At 37.2% G+C, this 20,483-nt stretch overlaps 1 protein-coding gene across 4 annotated transcripts in view; it reads left to right on the top strand.

The window, feature by feature from the left end:
- Positions 1-20,483, top strand: part of CFAP47 (cilia and flagella associated protein 47) — a 381,927-nt gene that overhangs the window by 343,722 nt on the left and 17,722 nt on the right. For all 4 annotated transcript variants that reach the window (XM_072135929.1, XM_072135930.1, XM_072135931.1 and 1 more), the window contains exons 59-63: positions 1,258-1,417; positions 2,950-3,044; positions 10,646-10,804; positions 18,009-18,180; positions 19,302-19,463. In XM_072135929.1, coding sequence (XP_071992030.1) covers positions 1,258-1,417; positions 2,950-3,044; positions 10,646-10,804; positions 18,009-18,180; positions 19,302-19,463 — 748 coding nt within the window. The remainder of the gene's footprint in view (positions 1-1,257; positions 1,418-2,949; positions 3,045-10,645; positions 10,805-18,008; positions 18,181-19,301; positions 19,464-20,483) is intronic.

Here is a 20,483-nt window from a genome sequence, read left to right as displayed (position 1 = left end):
TAGACTCCCAAAATGAATTATTTATACATTGTATCTCATCCCGTAAATAATAAGCCTCATATGTTCACATTACCAAAAAAAAAAATTTATAGGTCGTACAATGTGACAATACAAATCTTCTGTGAAGGGCGCCTCCATTCATCCTATGCCCGGCCGTGCGCCCATACAGCAGGACACCACCACATATGGGGTATCGCTACAATCGGGAGGAATTGAGAATCAAATGTTGCAGAGCGTTTCATCATTTAATCTATTCTGAAACTGTCAGTTTTGGCCTAAATGAATGTATTTTCCCAAAAAAATTTGAAAGTTTCTAAATCGCAGGTCCATATTGTTTTAACCCATGTGAAACACTTAAAGGGTTAATAGACTTAATAGAAGTTGTTTTACACACAATGAGGAGTGACGTTTCTATAGTGGGGTAATATATATGGTTTTACTATTATTTAGGCCTTTCAAAGTCACTTGGAGGCTGAGTTGTCCCTTAAAATGTGAGTTTTGGCAATTTTCATGAAAATGAGAAAAATGGCACCTAAAGTTCTGCGCCTCATAACATCCTAGAAAAATGAGAGGACATATAAAATATCATTTCAACATGAAGCAGACATTCCATTAATGTTAATTATCAAGCTTTTTGGGTAGTTTTACTTCCTGTCTGGAAAGCAGAACATTTCAAACTTGGAAAAATGAAGAATTTTTACAAACTTTTGCCAAATTTTCACTTTTTTTCCAGAACGAAACGCAAAACTTATCACTTAAATTTTGTAACTAACATGAAGTACAATGTGTCACGAGAAAACAGTCTCAAAATCACCTGGATATGTTAAAGCGTTCTGAAGTTATATCCAATTATCGTGACACACGTCAGATTTGAAAAATCGAGTCTGGTCATTGAGCTGAAAACTAGTGTCAGTGATAAGGGTTTAATGTGCAAAACAATATTCATAAAAAAAGATATATATATGTGTTAATGTAGTTGAAGGGAACTCCTGGAAACAACATTGATGACCTTTCTCATGTACCTCTATAAGCCAAAGTGCGGGGGTTGGTGTGCTTATTGTGTTGATCAGTTAGAGTTGTACCCTCAAAAATCATATGTATATGCATAGGTGATAAATGTTTTTTGTGAAAACCCTTATTCACTGTATTCAAAATATTACTTATTTAATAAGTATAATATCATGTCATCATGTCTGTATATTGTATGCACTTTTCTGAATGTATGTATAATATTAACTTGGTATGAACTATATCTAGGTATTCCCTTAGCTGCCAAAGAGAAGGTGGATATCCCGGTTCTTTTTGCACCAGATACTATGAAACTGTATGATGCCTTGGTAGTTGTCAATATGGTGAAAGCAAACGGAAGCAATTGGGAACATGGGAATTTTGAAGATTTAAGTACCGAATTAAAAAGGTGAGTTCTGGCAATAAAACAAGCAATGACAAATCAAAACAGAACATTACTATAAATTCATTAATGAAAGTAGAAGTAAGCAGTTGACTTTTTCCTTAAATATGCTGTATTTCCTACAGGAAAATTTAATAAAACTAAAAAATGTGAGTTAAGACCTGCTTTGCAGCTAGCTAAACTACTCCTGGGATTACATTGATTTGGAATTTTATACCGGGATAGAGAGGATAACACATCTGAAGCATGAAAATGTAGACATATGTCACATGAAATGTTGCATTCTTATTAAGTCCCTATTAAACTGACAACCTTTTATAAAAATTAATACACACAGTACTCCATAAGCATCACTGAAATATTCTGTGTATAATTGCTGATGAATATATACCATGGGATCATTACTTATATCCTAATACATTTTTCCTTATATTTCTAAATTTTTAATGTTTTATCCTATTTGTTTACTATTAATAATAAATAAATTGTATCTCTGTACCAATAGTACTTAAAGAACATCTATCATCAAATTACCTGCTTTCAAAAATATGCTGAGCACCTCCTGGCTCTGTCGATTTTTTCATGGTTCCCAGTGTCAGTGACATCACCGGCTTTCCCTCTGCAATTTTCTTGCTGTGTGAAATTATAGCAGAAAGTCAGAGGGAATGCTATGATTACCATGAATAAATTACTTACAGGTAATATGATGGTAGATGTCCTTTAAAGGGAACCACATTTGCACATATACAGCTAGTGACAGGTTCCTATAGAACTGTATTCCCTTACTGACACCCTTCTTTTAGCTAAAAATAGTTTCGCTTACATTCACATAAATCACCTTTTATCTTATATTAGCTGCCATCAGAGGAGCGGTGTCCTGCTTGGCCAGCCCCTCCCATCTAATTCTCCCCATGCCTTATGCCTCATTATTGGTCACAGTTTATGTCATGTAACCAGAGTGACATCATCCTAGGTACTTTAGGCTCTTAATAATGTGCATATATCTGACCACATGAAGTCACAGCAGTCTCGATGGACTTCTACTCTTCTCCATCCTCAATGGAGGCTGCTGTGATCTCATGTAATCACATACATGGTGTACAGTTTGCTATTCTTAGAAGGCAAAAGTACCTGAAATTATGTCACGCTGGTCACATGTCGTGAATGTAACACAATATTTCCCTTCTGTACATAGAGCTTTATATGTCTGTAGTTGAATATTAGCAGACGGTCTCTAAGTACAAGGAGGCAGGGCAGTGATTTGAAGAGGCAACATTTGAAGGGTTATCTACTTTTTTATTTTTATCCCCCACCTTTATTTTTTTTACTCATTTACCTAGTTGATGACCTTGACATTGAGTTGGTGTATTATAATCTACGATAACTTTATCCACCAAATAAAGTTTAGCAATTATAAAATTCTTGACCTACCAACAAATTACAAAACTGGTAAAATGTTAATATTACTACATTTTTATGAATCATACACTAGAATATTATCTATTTCTGAATTAAATATATCAAAATGTTTTAAACAGCATTTCAAAGACAGAGGATGGAAGCATTTCAGGTATCCGATGGATTTATCCAATTCATGGAATTCCAGAATCTCAGCCATCCAACTCAGCTCCAGGTATTTTCCGTAATATCCATATGACTGTGTTGATTATTCGAACGATAAAATAATAATTAGCATAGCATAACATAATTACTAATGTAGCAGTAACATAATTAGCAGAAATAAACGCTTTCAGTAGATTAACTTTAACTGCTTATCTCACAAGCCCTATCTAAAATATTGGAACTTTTTTCATTAGCTGTAATGAATGCTGTCTTTAATATTTCCAGGTGTAGGCATTAGACACATATCTAAAGTGCATGTAATGTTAAAACATTTCCACTATTGATGATCTTCCATCTTCGTTATTCCAAAATACCTCCCAAACCAATAACAGTGGTGCAGAAATAGATCACAAACTGTTTAAGCAATATAGAGATATTCATCTATTTATATAGATAAATCTCTGCATTGCTTCATCAGTTTGTAACCTTAAAGGGGTATTCCCACCTGGGCATTCACATTTAATTCCTTTGCCATATGTAAACATTTCTTCAATTGGATGTTAATTTAAAAAATGTTCCTGTGTGAAGATAATTTCTCATAAATGTTGCCATGTTGTCCCTTAGAAATGAGATAGCTTCCTTGGATACAACCACCTCAGATTTTGGCAGCAGTGGCCACACATGCGCTAGTGAGTCCTGTCTGACCACCTGGCTTCATCGATCAGTACCACAGGACGGCTGCGGGACATGCAGTAACTCCTGGACATTTCATATACTTTCAGAAACTTTATGTTTCTTTGTGCAACCTCTCCTACAGAGGTGGTCATATCCAGGGACACAGTCTTGTTTCTAAGGGACCATATGACTACATTTATGAGAAATTATCTTCACACAGGTAAAAAAATGTTAATACCATCTAATTAAAGAAATGTATATAAATGGCAGATTAATAAAACTGAATATCAGTGCTTAGATGAGAATACCCCTTTAATAATTTCAAGCTTGTTCCTACAACAATTAATTGCACCTACACATTAGAAATTTTCAACTCCTTTTGAAGACCTATGGATTGACACACATGCATTTTTTCTCACATTTCTCTGAAATTAAAGAGAGAGATCATTTTTAAGGCTATTTTTTTTACTTTCTGCAAAGTCAAAAGTGTATATACACTTGTTATACACAAGATTACTATGCCTTTAAACAATTTGGGACAGTACATATGACTATTTCATGTATTTGAAAGCTTCTAATTAGTTTATTGGCATACTCTGAGATAATCAGAGACACACCTGTGGATGTATTTTAAGGCACAGTTGAAACAAATTGCTTCTTTATGTAACATCATGGTAACGTGTAAAGAAATCAGCCAACATACCAGGAAGAGAATTGTGGATTTGCACAAGTTTGGTTCGTCCTTGAGTAAAATTTACAGATACATGAAGGTACATTGTTCAAATAAAAAGAAGATGTACAGCCATCATACCGCTCAGTATGGAGACAGGTTCTGTGTCCCAGAGATTAATCTGCTTTGGTCCAAAATGTGCAAACCAACCCAAGAACAAAGCAAAAGACCTTGCAAAGATGTTTGCTGAAGCAGGTAACAGTATGTCATTATCCACAGTGAAATGAGTACTGTATGACATGGGATGAAAGGGCATTCTGCCAGGAAGAATCCATTGCTCCTAAAGAAACTGCCAGATTAATGTTTGCAAATGCACAGAGTCAAAAAGGCATTATTTTTTGGAGATATATCCTGTGATCTGACAAAACTAAAATTGAACTGTTTGGCCATAATGACCATTGTTATGTTTTGAGGAAAAAGGAAGAAGCTTGCCAGAATCATGTTCTGTGGGTGTTTTGCTGCAGGCAGTGGCGTAACTAGGAGAGGCTGGGCCCCATAGCAGATTTCTGCATGGGGCCCCCCCTTCCCCTCCAAAAAAATAGACATATGTAGGCTGCATTCACATAAACGTGTACACGCCAGGCTAGAGCCTGGCAGGCACACATCAGACGCGCTGGGTAGGTGATCGCGGCTCACCCCTCCCCTCTCCATAGAGTATAGAGCCGCATGGTCATTCTTATGGCCACAGATCTCTGTTGCGGCCACAGCTCGAAACAGTGAGTACTCGTTGTGCTCACCGTACCGAGCCGAGGCACTATAGTCGCCTATGAGGGATGTATATCCGTCAGCAAATTGCAGCCAGATATACGTCCCCCATACGTTCTTGTGAATTGCCCCTACACAGACATATTTCTACAATTACACAAATTTATACACACCTTTATATACTTATATACACACACATAAAGTTCTACACGTGTATAGTTGCACCCATATACATACAAGTATACACACACATTTGTGCACTAATACAGAGTGTATACAAACTCACAGTATATACACTGACCATATATACACATGCAGTATAAAAAGACCAAATACACACATACTGCATATACATACAGAATATACACACATACAACAAATACACACACATTCAGTATATACAGCATATACATACATACTATATGCACAGCATATACAAAAACACACATACATATACATATATTTATATATATACACACAATAAATACAGCATTTGCATCTATGCATATATACACGCTATATACATATATACAATATACACAGTATATACATATATACAATATACACAGTATGTACATATATACAATATACACAGTATGTACATATATACAATATACACATATATACAATATACACAGTATACACATATATACAATATACACAGTATGTACATATATACAATATACACAGTATACACATATATACCATATACACAGTATGTACATATATACCATATACACAGTATGTACATATATACAATATACACAGTATATACATATATACCATATACACAGTATGCACATATATACAATATACACAGTATACACATATATACAATATACACAGTATACACATATATACAATATACACAGTATACACATATATACCATATACACAGTATGTACATATATACCATATACACAGTATGTACATATATACAATATACACAGTATATACATATATACAATATACACAGTATACACATATATACAAAATACACAGTATGTACATATATACAATATACACAAATATACAATATACACAATATACACAGTATACACAGTATATACATATATATATATATATATACACACAATATACACAGTATATACATAAATACAATATACACAGTATATACATATATATATATATATATATATATACAATATACACAGTATATGCATATATACAATATACACAGTATATACATATATATATATACAATATACACAGTATATACATATATATTTATACAATATACATATACAGACCGATAAATACATATGTATTTACTTACCTTTTAGGATGTGTAGGTGACCACCCGGCCGTGGCGTCAGGCGGTTGTTCCGGCGGGTGTTCGGGCAGGAGGGGGGGGGGGGTTTATGGTTGTGCGCTCGGGCGGGGGAGGGGGTGCGTTCGCCGGGCGGGAAGGAGAGGGCGATGCGTTCGCTGGGGCGGGAGGGAGAGGGCGATGCGTTCGCTGGGGCGGGAAGGAGAGGGCGATGCGTTCGCTGGGGGGGGAGGGAGAGGGCGATGCGTTCGCTGGGGCGGGAGGGAGAGGGCGATGCGTTGGCTGGAGCGGGAGGGAGAGAGGGGTGCGTTCGCTGGGGCGGGGGGCGTGGTCATCAACTGTGCCTCGCTATGCAGGGGGTAGGCAGGCCGCGGTTACCTGTGCCGGCGGACGGGGAAGGGACTGGGCGATCCAGGAGTGGAGGGTGGGCCAGGAGAGAGGTGGGCGGTAGCCGGAACACAGAGGGAGGGGCCCGGGGACACGATGTGCCAGGCACCTGGCAGTGCACTGCCGGACCACTTGGCAAAGCACTGACCACAGGGTCCGTGCATCCCCGGGCCCCTGAACCTCATGGGCCCCGTAGCAGCTGCTACGGCTGCTACGGCGGTAGTTACGCCACTGGCTGCAGGAGAAAAGAACATTATGTGGTAATACTGAAGCAACATCTCAAGATATCATCCACAAAGTTAAAGCTTTGGCACAAATGTGTCTTCCAAATGGATAATGACCCCAAGCATACTGCAAAACTGATTACACAGCGGCTTAAGGTTGACAAAGTTAATGTTGTGGAGAGGCCATCAGCCCTGATCTCAATTCTACTGAAAATTTATGGGCAAAGCTGAAGAGGCAAGTGCGGGCAAGGCGGCCTACATATATGGTTCAGTTACACCAGTTCTGTCAGAATAAGTGGGCCCAAATTTCGACCAACTATTGTGAGAAGCCTATGGAATTCACACGAGTAATACAGTTTAAAGGTGAATTCCAGAAATAGGCATAATTCATATACAAAATATTAAACATTAAAATATAAGCCTATATGTAATTAGCTGTTATTTAAAATGCTGCTGACATACATTGTGATGGAAAATTAAAATGCTACTGGCCCTTTAATTAGTCAATTCATTTCCTTTGTGCGGAGAAGACACAGGACAGAGGATGGCTGCTGGAAACATGTCCACATCACATAGCCTGCACCTGCCTGGACGGGTCATGTGATCACCACTATGTTTGGCTGTCGTCGGTTGGTTGCAGTGCATCCAGTAAAGCCAGTGTTTTGGTGATGTGCCATCATGGCAATTACACATCGTTACTATGGTAACAAAGCAGGACAGTTGCATCCTCACTGGGGGCAGAAAATAAGATGGTGGAGGAGTTAGTGAGAACTATAGGAGCAAGGGACCTGCAGTTTCCAGTGGCAGCCATCTTGGTTAAAACTTCATAGAGAGGCCATAAAATTTTATGAATCATAAAATCAAACTGTTTAAGCTCCATTTTCTAACTAATGACATTGAGTTTTGTTATATTCATTTATTTATAGCATCATGGGTTTTTGTATCAGATGTTCATATTCCCGGAATACCCCTTTAAGGGAAATGGTACCAAATACTAATGAAATTTACTAAAAATACTAATGAAACTTGACTTTGCATACAGTAATAAAAAGGTTTATTCTGATTTCAGATATTGAGAAATATATCTTGTATGTCTGTGTGTGGAATGTAAAAGTATAAAGGTTGAATGTTTTTAAAGTTCAGTTATATGAAGCTCGATTTCTTGATTATTTTCTGAGGGAAACAATCTCCTGCTGGTTTCACACTTTGCAATCACCTGTGAGCAATTTAATGATCTGTAAACATAGAAAACTGAACAGAGCTCAAGATTAATGAGTTTCTTCCGAAAGAGAGACATTTCTTCAAAAATGAAAAAAAAAATTTATTAATAGAGAAAATGTTCCACAAAAAAGTTTAGTCATACTTACACTATATAGCTTAAGGCTATGTTCACACTTAGATAGTTTTTTTTTTTCCAGGCCCTCCATTGCTTATTGAACATTCCAATAGCAACTCATGCAAAAAAAAAACCAAAAACATATACATTTGAAAAAGATAGAAATATAAAGCACTTGCGGCCCTAGGAAACAACATTCTAAAATCAAAATTGTGACAAAATGCTGGTGCATGCATCATTTGATTCACACCAATCTAATAGGTGTATATTTATACGAGACTGTCTTAAAATGCACAAACTTTTTAATACAGCATCAGCCAACGTGATAAATCTGGAAAAAATTTAAGACTCTATAATCTAATGTTATGCTGTCTAAAGTCCAAATATTACAAGATTTAAGTGCTTGCTTTACAATATTTGGTGCTCCCATTGACCTGATCGCACCACCACTGCTCCGAAGAACACAGTGAGTCAGGGCTTCCTAAGCTAAAAAATTATCTCTATGTAAGACAGAATGCAGTTAATCACTGTGTGTGTGTGTTCCCTTAAGTATAGTATTTAGTAATACAGTTGTATATAAGAAGAAAGCAATATCAAAAAGTAGCAGCATCATTTATGTGATCTACTTGGGGTTATGTCTCAGGTATGTGACCAGCATTACACAGCAAAAAAAAAATGGGTGCACCCTAAATCGAAAAAAATAATATTAAAGGAAACCTACCACTTCTGAAGGTAGGTATGAGTTTTAAACACCGGGCACCAGCTCAGGGTGAGCTGGTGCCGGAGCTTACCTTAGCTGGTGTTTTAAACCGCTATATCGCGGTTTAAACACATTTTGATTTACAGCCCCAAGGTAGCTTCGGCGCTGCGCGCGGCCGTGCGCGCCTCCATAGGAAGTGCCGGAGGCGTCACACGCGCACGGCCGCGCACAGCGCTGAAGCTACCTTGGGGCTGTAAATCAAAATGTGTTTAAACCGCGATATAGCGGTTTAAAACACTAGCTAAGGTAAGCTCCAGCACCAGCTCACCCTGAGCTGGTGCCCGGTGTTTACATCTCATACCTACCTTCAGAAGTGGTAGGTTTCCTTTAACTTGGTGCTTTATCCACCAATTGTCCAAAAATTGTTATGGTTCCTTCTGTCTCTTTGAAAACCGAATCATGCTCACTCCATCCAATTTTTTTTTAATTGGATGGTAAAATTAAGAATGTATACAGTACAGTAGGTGCACCATAAATATAAAACAAAAGTAAAGAAAATAAACTCACTTTGAATTCTATGGTATTATGAATCAGAACATTTAGGTGAATGCAATCACAGATAAACACCAAAACTGGACAAATAACCCCATTTCATTTAATTTCAAGTTATTTAACAGAGATGCCAATGTACATAGTCTATAAAGCTAAAGCGTAACTAAAGATTTGAAGCTTTTTTGATTGTGAAATTAAAAGTACAGGTGATAAATAGTAAACTAATGTTTGTCTTTTCACCTGTATTTATTCACTACTTTCCTGTCTGTCATCCTTTGTCTGTGTTTGTTTTCTGGTGAGTGTTTTCTGGACCTGCTCTGGGTGTTACCCAATATTCTTGTCCTTTCTATTGCCCTTCTTCCAGCAGTCAGTCTCGGTTGTGTGTTTGTGTGCATGCAGGGATTGCTTGTCCGCCAAGATTTTACTTGCAGTAATTGTTTATTTAGGGGGGCCGAAATTTAGTACACCAGACCCTAGGATACTTTAGTCCTTTCCCTACTATCTGGAAAGGTCTTCGCGTTCAGAGAGAGAGGAGTTGTCGGGTCCAGAGCTAGTCCGGGTAAGCTAGTTATCATCCCCAGGCAGGGACTAGCTTAACCGTAGAGTAAAGGACAGTTTTCCCTTCCCAGTTTCCCTAGTTCTTGCTGCTTTCATTTTCCGTTTCCTGCTTCCTTGTAAACAGTGACACTGTTGTATCATTGTTTTTTGATTATGGTATTTTTTCGTATACTAGTCTATAGACATTGGTATTAACTATTTATTATAATCTTGTGATATTGTAAGGGGTTTATGCCATTCTAGTCTACTTAATATTGATAGACTAGATTGCATTATGTTAGTTTGGCTTCATTGAGGTTCCATTTTTATATATTGCTTACTGCTTGACTCTTTTTATTTTGTTTGTCATTCATGAGTGGGTTTTGGGATTTATTTTCACCATCTGTAGAGGCCCTTTTTGGTTTATAAATATGTAACATAATAAAGTATACATTTAAAGTATGAATTTGTGATTGAATTCTTTCAAAACTTAACATCTATTTGTTTGGAATATTTTTATGGTTCATTTTCCAGCTGTGGTGTGTTGCAAGGCAAGATCTCGGACTGAAGAGAGAGTAGAAGTATTGTTAACTGGTGTTGTTCCCGGTCAATCTGCTATGTTGCCATCAAGTCAAAACATAAAACCAATGGAAAAGGCACTATATGTACAAGAAGAGGTTCAAGTCAGCAATGGTTAGTACATGAAGCATGAAATTGTTTTCTATACTAGACAGATTTTACAGTATGTGATCAGGCTACGACCAGACTGTGAACCTGTCCTATGTCTTTCAGTTCCCCACTTGTGTCAAACTGTCAAGTTGTTCATTAGATATTTCAACTGTAGTTTTACAAATGACTTCATATACGTATAACATAAGAATGTCTGAAAATGCATTTACCATAAAAAAGTAGTGCAAAATAAAATTAAAAAAAACTTTTTTTTCTAGAAGCTGTCAAGCAGCTGGCAGGGATCAAATAATGAAAATGTACTATTCTAAGATTTTCTTTTTATTATAGCATGTTGAGAAAATTGTTGACGTACCGTGTTAGCCAGGAAAAATCAAAAATCTGATGTAAATACTTTTGTGTAAAAACTACAAAAGTGCTTAAGGAATGATACCTTTATTGGCTAACCAGAAAAATTATATTTGGTGCAAGCTTTCAGGGCACACAGGCCCCTTCTTCAGGCATGGATACAAATGAAGCACTGAGAGAAAAACACAATATTTGAGGGATGTTACAACAAGATAATTAGTACATATGGTGAGACTCAATTAAGATAAGCTGGGGCAATAAAACTAGAGGTTATGTTACACAGAGAAGGGTGATGGGCAGGGGGTGGGGGGCTAGGATGGCAGGGGTCTGGAGTTAGTCTCTTGTGGGGATTGAAGTCAGTCCATGTAATGAGCCATAAATCCAGGTGCAATATTGAGGCCTTGTGTCAGTGACTGGAAGGTCATCATCAGTTTGAACTCCCAGGTTTTCCTTTCTCTGCTGTCCTTAAAGTCACCTTTCAGTATTAGGACCTTTAAATCCTTCTCGCTGTGGCCTGGTCCAGAAAAGTGTTTTCCCACAGGTGTGTCCATCCCCTCACTTATGGTGTGTCTGTGAGAATTCATCCTCCTCTGAAGTTTTTGTTGGGTCTCCCCAATGTATATATTATTTGTGTGACACCTCATGCACAGTATCATGTACACAACATTGGAGGATCTACAGGAGAATGTGCCTGGGATTTTATACTCCTGTTGTGTGTTGGGGATGTGGACTGTGCTTGATGATAGAACATGCACACACGTCTTGCATCTTTTGTTCTGGCAGGGAAAAGTGCCCGTCTGTGTTGGTGGTGAGAGGGCACTTCTTACCAGGAGATTCCTTATGTTTGGTGGCTGTTTGTAAGCAAGGAGGGGTAGGTCCGGGAATATGTCCTTTAGCCTGTTGTCCTTATGAAGAATGGCTTGGAGATTGTAACATCCCTCAAATATTGTGTTTTTCTCTCAGTGCTTCATTTGTATCCATGCCTGAAGAAGGGGCCTGTGTGCCCTGAAAGCTTGCACCAAATATAATTTTTCTGGTTAGCCAATAAAGGTATCATTCCTTAAGCACTTTTGTAGTTTTTACACAAAAGTATTTACATCAGATTTTTTATTATAGCAGGCGCCATAGTAGAACATTTTTGAAGTTTTAATTTCTTGCATATTTTAATTGGATTTAATTTTTGGATTACTAGATGTTGTTAGGATAGCTCGTCAAATCAAATAAGTGGGGGCTGATACCATACACCTTATCAATCAGCTGTTCTTAGATGTTGGTGCCCTGAGAATGGAACAAGATACAAAAAAAGCCTTCTCTTAGTAATGTTTATGTTTAGCAATTGCAACTCAGCCACTATTCAAGTTCCTGAGAGCTGATCTGCTGTATCCAGTTCTCAACCCTCCTCCACAGCTTCCCAAATTCTATTCTCTGTGCAAATCAGTATGCTACAGTATATTTAAAATTTTTGATTGAGGCAGAATGGGGGCTTACTGTTTACCAAATCTAAACAAGGGCAATATGTACTGTATATGGTCTTTGTAAATTGTCTCCTCTGGATATTCCTTTAACGCTTTCAAAACAGACCCATATGTTAATTGGCTCCAGTGTGTGATTCAGGTAGGGAAATTAGATTGTGCCTGATATCAATATCTACACAGTTCTGCAGTAAACGTTGGTTCTGCTGTATAGGCAAAGTAAATAAATACAAATGTTGCTCCTTGGATGATTCAGTATCTGCTTGTAAATCCAACTGAATAGTTAAGCTAAAAGTAAACTTTAAACCTTGTTAGCATGTGAAAATATGTGCACAAAACTTTCGAATTCTATTTTTATATGTAATGAAAAACACTGGCACAAATTCCTTGCTGCAGATTTTGCCTAAAGGACTTTTCTGCTGTTGCTTTGATTCATACTTCAATGTCTTCACAAACAATGACAACTCTATGGGGTTATTAATTAGTGCCCTTTGGTGCAAGTTTAAGTGCTGTTACTTAATCGTCTCCACTATGTCACATTAATGTACATCCTCATAGCAAGTGCCTATTGCATTCTTGACTTCAATTAATTACCAAGAGAACAGCTTGAGGTACAGTAGGGAGAATAAAATTATATTTAATGCTGCCGCAGTATGGTATTTTATTAATTCAAGCGGCTACGGGTTTTTCTGCACTGAGAGAAGTAATCTTGCCACTGGTATCAGAGTCTATTTATGCCATCGCAATAAAACTTGTTTACGGATTCTTGTGTTTGGATGAAAAGGCAGGTATTGATTGGAACATGACATTCTTCCAGGCTAAGAGACTAATAATGAAATGCTCTGACACATACGAATCTAGAATCATTTAAAATATTGACAGATTCCATAATGTACTTGGTGGTATTATAATAGTACTAGTCATATATAAACCTGATGCCTGTCATAAAACCATCTGCTGCACATTCATACTTTGTTAGCTACCAACTTAAACATGTCTGCAGAAATGTGCTTCTCTAAATAATATTGTAGTATTGAAATCACACATGTGTGTTTTGTGTATTAAGACAATTTTCCAGTTCATAAATAGGGCAGAATAATCGCAAAGTAGAGAAATGTAAATAGGCAAATCAGTAATCCCATATTTGAGCCACTTAGCCAAGAATAAACCCTGGAGATTCTCAATAATATCAAGCATGTCAGGCAACATTGGCTGAATAAACATAGTCGACATAATTAAACGGAAAGAATTATGGAAAATGATTATGCAGGTGAAACCTGTAAGAGGCTGAGACATCTTTTACAATACAATAATGTTTATGGATGATTGGTTTAGTAGAATTGAAAATGTGATTTTATATTGTTAATAATGCAGTTGGAGAACAGTTGTACTGGGTAAACATACAGTTGTGCGCTGTCACATAGAATTTATTCCTCACATTGCATGTCAAATCAGTAGTGGATGGTGAATACTGCAAATGCAACACACTTTACTAAGGATTGTAAAAATTATTTATTAGTTTAGTGTTGTCAGTAAAAAACACAGAATGCACATACCCATTAAAGCCAAAGGAGACAAATATGTTGCAAGCACTTATTTTTTCTTATTTGAGATGTGGACTTTATGGAGTTGCATAAGAAAAGAACTGTGCGTGGATGTCGTAAGTTCTGAAATGGTTTAAATAGTTGAATTGTTACCAATAAAACACGTGAGCTTATGGTTATGTCGTGGTTTGTAAGGTGTTCCAGGCTGAGAGAGTAGGGCAACTTCTGCCCCATGGAACTTGAATGTTAGCTATATTCTTAAGAAGGCTACACAAGGGTTTTTGAAGTTCCAGGATATATCATTGCCCATTTGAATGTATTTTTACCGATTGTGAATAAGAAATGGCATTGTTCTTAAGTGAAGTGCATTTTAAGGTCCTTTCCCCACTTTTCCTGAAATATTAGTTATGAGTTATAAGTATCGAATGAGAATGAGGCCTTAGAGATACCTTTTGTAGGAACAATGTGTACAAACCTATGAACCACTGTAGGCTGTATAAAGTTTGCTGCTGTTTTGTTTTTCTTCTTATACTGTATGTTTACAGGTGGCTCTCTTGTTATTAAGATCTTCAATACTATGTACTTTCTACCGAGTACCTATGCATTACTAGTAACAAGAGCATAATTATTGTATCCTTGACATCATACTTGTATTTGCTTTTTTTATACTTTTCCTGCTTCCCTGTAAACAGTGACACTGTTGTATCATTGTTTTTATGGTATTTTTTCGTATACTAGTCTTCAGACATTGATGGATACTTAATCCCAACTTGGAAGTAAGGCATGAGAATATTACAGACTTGCAGTCTGTCTTATACTTGGTCCAATAATTGCATGATTAAACCACAAAATAATGAATACTCCAAATTATGCAACTTTGCCGAATTGGCTATTAAAATAGAGAAAATAATAACAATCAGTGCAGTGCAGTTACTGCATCTGAAAATGTCTGAAGTAGTAAAAGTAGTAAAATCTTTACTACTTAGTATTTGTCCCATTTAGTGAATACTATAAAACTGAAATACCCAAAACACAGTTTTGGTGATTTGAGAAGAAGTTTGAAGTATCTGTAAGTCATAGATGGGCTACAGACAGAGTGTCAATGAAGAAAGGAAGTTTGGTTGCCAATCCCGATCATGGATAAGTTTACAGTAAAAATTAGTAGACTCAAACTTCCCGTCCGGTTGCATACCCCGAGACCTACGCCTATTGCCGATTTGGGTGTCTATCAGTCAGCTAATCTGCCATATTAATGCCCATAGCAACTAGCCATGTTTTTTATTGTTATTGTTCCGTGGCTAGTACTAGCCATGGCTAGTAGCTAGTGGTGTTAACAGCCATATCAGACATTTATTTGGGTCAGGTGGGGTGCATTTGAATGAAAAGTTCAGGTCCACTTATCTCTAGTTCAAAGTACAGATACAAAATAAACACACACATCAGACAGCAAGCAAACCAAAACTGTGAGGCAAAAGAATAGTCAAAGGCAAGAGGTCAGAAACACAGCAAATTACATCAGATTACCTGAAAGAATCACAAAGGATAATATGACCAAGCTGGTAGCAGCCATCCGCAAAACATTACACCAAGGTGTGGTGCTCAGCCAAGGGACTTTTTAAATAAGGGGACAATTTATATCATCTGAATCCTCACAGAATGTAACTATTGCAATGCTGTTCTTTATGGAATATAATATACCTCAAATAGCATGTTACTCCCTGTGTAACCAAGAATGTATATAAGTGTATATCTCTTTAATATCATATAATAAAGTGAAACCTCCCTTGGATAAGTACCGTATTTTCCGGACTATAAGATTATAGTCCGGTGCGCCCTATGTATGGCGCTGGGCAGCGGACCATACTTACATAGGTCCCCGCTACCGGAGACCGGAGACAGCAGATCTCCAGCGGGAACTGCAGACCACGCGGCACGAACAACTTCTGCCGCGTGGTCTGCAGTTCCCGCTGGAGATCTGCTGTCTCCGGTCTCCGGTAGCGGGGACCTATGTAAGTATGGTCCGCTGCCCAGCGCCATACATAGGGCGCACCGGACTATAAGGCGCACTTTGGATTTCCACGGAAATCCAAGGCTTTTAAGTGCGCCTTATAGTCCGGAAAATACGGTACTTATCCAAGGGAGGTTTCACTTTATTATATGATATTAAAGAGATATACACTTATATGCATTCTATAAGGCGCATCGGACTAATGCGCCTTATAGTCCGGTGCGCCTTATAGGGCGAAAAATACGGTATGCTGTATATCTTTTATAAGACAGTATATCCCTACAAGAATATAGCTACCATGTTACAGCTCCTATGACAACTACACATTATCAGAATTATCTAGTCTATAGAAATGACAATGTATGCTATCTTTTTAACCCCATTTTCTGCAACATAATCAGCTTGGAAGAGAGCAATGTATTAAAACGATTCCTTCCTTAGAATAAATAGATTTTTTAAATGATATATTCATAGATTACTTTATTTTGCGAAACAATGAGCGGTTTTCTGTTTTATATGTTACTTGTTTTCAGATTTTTTTGACAGTGCTATTTCCAATTAGAAACAACATACCCTGTAGAAAGGGCTTAAAATTAGGAAACATCTTTGGAAACAATACTATTATAAAACTGCCTTGGGGAACACTTAAAACACAAAAGAAGTGTTCTTTTTTAATTTTGTGTTTCTCTTATCTGTCATAAAGTTATGAACATTCTGTACTGTTTCATATTAAAGTTTGCGATTACTTTTGTTTCTTCATAACTGATATATTAAAGTAAGACTGTGGTTACTCTATGTGTTATTAATTTATAGAAGCATATGATGTGATAAAATATTGTTACATCCGTGTCGGCTTCATTAAATTTATGGGCTGCTGCTAACTTTATTGATTGTGCATTTGCACGGAATTTACACAGGAATTAGTTAGATCCTCCTCTCCTGATTACCAGAGTGGAATCTGCTTCATTGAGAGGTGGGACAATCTGTGTTAAAACCCCTCAGGTATCCTTAAAGGTTGGCTCAAGTCACTCCGAGTTCATAGTGTTTCTTTTTATGTTGTCCTCTGATATTCTTTTGGGTCTTCCGAGATAAGGTTTGGGTACAGGGGAGAAGGATGGCAGTCGTAGACCATTTATTCTTTATAGTTCTGATACTCTAAAAGGCAAATGCTCTGGTTACAGTACCACAAATCTACTCCTGAAATATACTTGTCCTCTGGTGTCTTGCTTGCCACCAACATTGCTAATTCTCAAGATTTTACACCCAAAAATAGTCTTGTGGATAAATTGTTTGTACCCCTCTGAATGCTCTGTATTGTCAGGGCACCCTGGTATTGCTGATATCAAATGCCTACCAGCTTGGTTTTAGCAGTCTTATGTGAAAGAGAAGTTCATTATTTTGTAACAGCTTGTGAAGTATGTGCCAACATGATTGTGCCTCATCAGTTACTTTGGTTACTATGCTTATATGATCTTTGGTATAAAACTTTTTTAGCTATTTTAAGGCTTTAATCTCTGAGGGAGTGTGGTTGCACTTTACACTATTACATGTTGCGTCCCCTTTGTGCATATGGTATGTATATATATATATATATATATATATATATATATATATATATATATATATATATATATATATATATATATATATATATATATATATATACACATATATATGTATATGGTTTCCTAGATTTGGTGCATCTTGCCACTTACTGTATTTGTTAAATTTTTACTTTCCACTCGGTTTATTACATGTTACAATGTAAGGCTTGAAGCCAATATATCACCTTTGTGAAACTGTCAGCAAAACTATTAACCATTTGTTTCTAATATTAGGTTTTAGTACCACAGAAGAATTTCTATATGAAATTAGGTATGAATCTGAAGAATCAAAATCTCAGCTGGAACCATCTGTGGGAATTGAGCTAGTGAGGAAGGAACGTGATACACCATCTGGGATCGTCACATTAATTTTCAACATCATTTTTGCACCCAATAAGTCAATGAGGTAAAGTATTACATATGTATAATTTCATGCTTGATTTTATTCTTGTTCACATTATAAGTATGCATATTCATTAATATTTTAGGAAATAGACACATACCTTATATACTCGAGTATAAGGCTAGTTTTTCAGCACAAAAAATGTGCTGAAAAACCCAAACTCGGCTTATACTTGAGTCAAAAAATAAATATATCTAAACTCACCTTTCCGGTGACCCCTGTATATCTTCTGTGCGATCTGTCAGGCAGTGGCGGCAGGCTATATACACTGGGGCAGGGGCTGGCAGGCTATATACACTGGGGCGGGGGCTGGCAGGCTATATACACTGGGGCAGGGGCTGGCAGGCTATATACACTGGGGCAGGGTCTGGCAGGCTATATACACTGGGGCAGGGTCTGGCAGGCTATATACACTGGGGCAGGGGCTGGCAGGCTATATACACTGGGGCAGGGTCTGGCAGGCTATATACACTGGGGCAGGGTCTGGCAGGCTATATACACTGGGGCAGGGTCTGGCAGGCTATATACACTGGGGCAGGGGCTGGCAGGCTATATACACTGGGGCAGGGGCTGGCTGGCTATATACTGGGGAGGCTGTGACCAATGCATTTCCCACCCTCGGCTTGTACTCGAGTCAATAGGTTTTCCCAGTATTTTGTGGTAAAATTAGGGGCCTCGGCTTATACTCGGGTCGGCTTATACTCGAGTATATACGGTATGTAGTTTATGTGACATTTAATTGGAAGCAAATACAGCATCAATGTGTTATTTGTTACACAAAATGTACTTAGTGTGGAATAGTGTTTGGAATAGTGTTTGATAGGTACATACAATCCATCAGCTTGATAGCGTTATAGCATGTACTTCTTGATTTCAGCTGGGATTTCATAGATTTGTAAGGAACTATATAATAAATAATAATAAAGCTGTATTTATATAGCGGCATCATAATCTGCAACACTTTATAACCATATGCATGGACATTACTCAAACATAAATAGAATGTAAGACAGTGCACATAACTTTTATTATAAACCTTTGTACACACAATTGTGCCTCGATTTGATGCATCTGTTATATCTAACAATTCTTTCTTCTATTGCGTTATATTTTATACATATCAGGCACTCTGCTCTACTAATTGTACAGTGTGTAACCGGTGGAATATGGAAATTTCCTATACAGTTTGTTGCCACTGAACCAAATGTGGATGATATAATTCAGATTGAAGCAGCTGGACTCAACAAAGAATCGGCAGTTGGTTTCAGACTAACTAGTCAGACAAGGTACCAGAATTTCCTTTTTATTTCATTCTATATTTTACTGTTTTTTTTTTATTTTAATTTTTATTTCTTGTAGCAAATAAAGCAAAGAAACCAACATATCATCTCCTTCCCACTATGTCTAAGATGCTCCCACCCCTTTTCCCTTTGAGCATTGGAGATATTCTAAAAATTATATTATTTTTTTTACACATTGACCCATAGCACAGTATTTGAAACCTTAATATGGAAGATTATCGTCTCGTCATGTAGGTATTTCCCGGCAAATCCCTCCCACCTGTCCAAAAATGTCTTGCAATTTTTAGAATCTGTAAAAATCAGGTCACTTCTTTAAAATTTTATCTAATGATGTTGAATGTTCTTTTTGGCAGTCATCATTACAATATGGATTACGTGGGCTTGTGTACCCTTTATATGACTGCCTTGTTACATATCTTCATTATTTCATGCTACATTGCATTATGTTTATTTAGGGCATGTCACATATAGGGTATATGTTTTTTCCTTGTCGAAGGTAAAATTGGAATTGGAATAATAGTGCTATTTTTGCTATGTGGATATGCCACTGCATATACTGTGCTGAAAGACTCACCTACTATGTCCTACTAGAAAGTTTTGTACACTTTTGTAGATTGGAAAAGGTTAGTGCCATAATTGGGTCATATGGTAGACAAGACATGCTAACTTTTTTAAGGAATGCATGTTTCAGATTTCTACTAGTATGTCACCAGCAATGGAATGTCTATATAGATTTATATGCTATTTAACAATTGTTTATTTATTGAGGTTTTACTGTGGTTTATCACATAGAAAATCCATCCATGTATTGTATTTTTGAAGTCTTGCTTAACTGGGAATATAAAAACCTGTGTATATGTATTATAAAGTTCATAACAATAGCCAGGCCATCACTATTTCTATTTGGTTAAGTTGTATATATGAAATAATGACCAAAAACTCTCCGTTCTAGAAGAGGCTATAGTTAATAGCTTCCCACATGGTGGGATAAGTGCACATTCTGCC

Source organism: Engystomops pustulosus, chromosome 2, assembly GCF_040894005.1.
Source record: "Engystomops pustulosus chromosome 2, aEngPut4.maternal, whole genome shotgun sequence".
Lineage (NCBI taxonomy): Eukaryota > Metazoa > Chordata > Amphibia > Anura > Leptodactylidae > Engystomops > Engystomops pustulosus.
The sequence above is the reverse complement of the archived record's forward strand: the minus strand, read 5'-3'. Positions and strand labels throughout refer to the sequence as shown.